The following is a 3,060-nucleotide window of genomic DNA, read 5'->3' as shown; positions in this document are numbered from 1 at the left end:
CAACAACCTTCTCTCCAATTTCTATTGCGGAATCCAGTGGTTTTACTCTTCAAGTTATACTGCTGTACAAAGAGCTTGGGTAACCAGGTAAAGAATAAAAAGCAATATGTAACTCCCTCAATAGTACTACATTTTTGTTTCATGGCGTGATCCACAAGAGGATAAAAAATAAAATTTCAATACTGTTTTATACTTGTTTTTAGCAGCAATGATTGAGCTGAGATTCTAAGTGCTAGCAATAGACTTTCCAATAAAACAAACAGCATTCCCATGAAAAGAGATTCTTACAGCTGCTTCCCATGTTTTGTGTAGGATCTTCAAAGAACATCCTCACACATAGATGCAAGAAACACTAAAGTTCTCACCTTCATCACCTATATTGGGTGTGGAATATCTGCTATTTTTTCAGCAGTTACTCTCCTGACATATGTTGCTTTTGAGTAAGTATTTTCTATCTGCTAAACCCAGTGCTAACTGTTCTAAAACACAAATAAGAATATCGCCTCAGCTTCTAACAACTTTTATGACCTTTGTGAATCATGTAGGTTGGTTCAGTTTTAATGTTCAGGTTTCTTGTAAGATATATCATGTAATATGAATTTTCTAGCTATAGCATCTTAACTTATAATCACTGTATTTCTACTGATAAAATGCATTTGAATCTAACATGTAGGTCAATAAAAACTATATTGAGTGCTTTTTATATGGTAAAGGATGAAAACATTTGTTTCATAATCTTATAAAATTAGTCCTGAAACAAGAAATTTAAAAAAAAAAGATTTTACCTCATTAAATATAAACTTCGAATAATTTTAGGGAAATCATTTTTTAACAAAAATATCATTTTTATAACTGTAGAATTTTTCTGGATTAAAAAAAGTCAGGCTGTTGAAACCAATTGGAAATTTTATAAACAATTGGAGACAGTTTGGAAATATAATTAATATTTTTAAAAATCTTTATTTGCAAAATACTCATAAATATCTTTAGCCCTCCTCCTAGTGGAACCATGTTATAAAGATAGTGCCCCCTACCCTGCTACGGACTGTATAAACATGAATTTACTGCCTGTGCTTTAAAGGTTTGTTTACAATATTAGTTCTCATATATCTTTCCGGTTTTTTTTTTAGAAAATTGCGAAGGGATTATCCTTCCAAAATCTTGATGAACCTGAGTACAGCCCTGCTGTTCCTGAATCTCACCTTCCTCTTGGATGGCTGGGTCACCTCGTTTCATGTGGATGGGCTCTGCACAGCCATCGCAGTTCTGCTGCATTTCTTCCTTCTTGCGACCTTTACCTGGATGGGGCTAGAAGCAATTCACATGTACATTGCTCTGGTTAAAGTATTTAACACTTACATCCGCCGATACATATTGAAATTCTGCATCGTTGGCTGGGGTAAGCCTCCTAAAAGGTTTTGTCTTTATTTGCACTGTCATGGGAATTGCCAGGTGCTCATAGGAAAATGGTATTTCAAAAGAATAGCACTGCTGAAAGAAACTTCAAATTTGCAAATGATGCAGATTTGATATACGTATCTTATGGGTCTTCCTCAAACAGGACTTTTAAAAACTGTTCAAGAGTCCTCACTAAATTCAGGAGTAAAGGAAAAAGCCCTAGGTCCAGAGTCACCACAAACTAATTTCCTATGCCCAGAGCCAGCCCATCCAGGCCTGAAGAAGCAGCTGGCAGACAGTGCTGCATTTCTATTATGTTTCAAAATGTAAAGGCCAGCTCAAAGTCCTAGGCACGCTCACTCCCAGACACATGCCCATGTCCTGGAAACCAGAGAGAGAATGTTATTTTTGTGTGTGCACCCAAAACACTGTCAGCATTCTTGCCTTGAACTTCTTAACGTGATTCCTCAGCCAGACGTGGAGGGTCGTATTAGCTTGTTTGGAATATTCTAAATGGGCTCGTTTCTTTATCTGGGTTTCATAGCGAACAAGACATTTTAGAGCTTTTTCACAATCTCTTTTTCAAATAGGAGTATAGAAGTACGAGACATTTCTATGATGTTCACCATTTTAGGAGGCATCTTTCAAGGCTAAGGTGGTATAGCTTCCTCACCAAAATATGCATGGAATTACTTTATTTATTTAGTCTTGAGAGAGAAATGAAGACTATAAAGACTTTATAGTACCATTGTTTCTCCCCTACTTTTTCTAAAGACTTTTCTTTTATAGAAAGGGGTAAAATAAGCTGCAGTTCTCTTACTGTCTAACAGGCATCGTTAATGAAAGCACATTTGCTGGTGCTGGATTCAGTATAAATCAGGTTCTGGTTCTCTAGTAGGTACCAGTAAACAAACAGAATATTTAAATAGCTGCCATTAAAGAGTAGGTTTTAATCGTTTCCAATAAGAGCTGGATGTGCCACACAAAAGAGGGGATTTTATTGTTTTTAACCAAGTTGCCAGTTCTAAGAAATTTGACTCTGTGATATGGAGTGGTTTTTTTGTTTTTTGTTTTTTTTTTTTCTTTTTCCTTGCTATTATCAGTCTTATAAAGCAGTTCCAGATGCTTCAGAAAAAAGTTGTTTTTGTCATGGTTTTTTAATAACAGGTTTGCCTGCCTTGGTTGTGTCAGTCGTTCTAGCGAGCAGAAACCAAAATGAGGTCTATGGAAAAGAGCAAGGCGATGAATTGTAAGTAATAAAAACTTGTTGGGAATTTATTTGTGATGAGTGTATATTCTTTGTTTTCTCATGTTTAGTATGGGTTTCCATGCCAATAGTGTGCTTCTTACTTTAGCATTTTGAAATGAGTTTGCAGGTCTTTACCAAGATCTTTTCTACACTGCAGATTAATTCAGCTGAATGTCCTTAACTGTTCAAGCTGCTTGTCCCTGTTCATGTTGTATTCTGTCATCTGGGGAAATGCAGAAGAAATCTAAGATACTATCTTCTAGGCTCAGAAAACCCATTCTGTTTGAGGATATTCCATAATCCTTACACCTTCTTAAATTCACACACATATTTAAGAGAGTTAAATAGCAATATCAGACACCGAATGGTTCATTGGCAATATGAGTTTTATGTGGAAATGCAGAGAATGGAGA

The 3,060-nt window shown here is 35.8% G+C and overlaps 1 protein-coding gene across 1 annotated transcript in view; it reads left to right on the top strand.

Moving 5' to 3' along the window:
- Positions 1-3,060, top strand: part of ADGRG6 (adhesion G protein-coupled receptor G6) — a 141,841-nt gene that overhangs the window by 115,262 nt on the left and 23,519 nt on the right. Inside the window, exon 21 of the mRNA XM_011356229.2 lies at positions 2,566-2,647. Within this exon, the coding sequence (XP_011354531.1) occupies positions 2,566-2,647 (82 nt within the window). The remainder of the gene's footprint in view (positions 1-2,565; positions 2,648-3,060) is intronic.

This window comes from Pteropus vampyrus, unplaced genomic scaffold, assembly GCF_000151845.1.
Source record: "Pteropus vampyrus isolate Shadow unplaced genomic scaffold, Pvam_2.0 Scaffold24, whole genome shotgun sequence".
NCBI lineage: Eukaryota > Metazoa > Chordata > Mammalia > Chiroptera > Pteropodidae > Pteropus > Pteropus vampyrus.
Note: the sequence above shows the minus strand (reverse complement) of the source record. Positions and strands in the feature narration are given on the sequence as shown.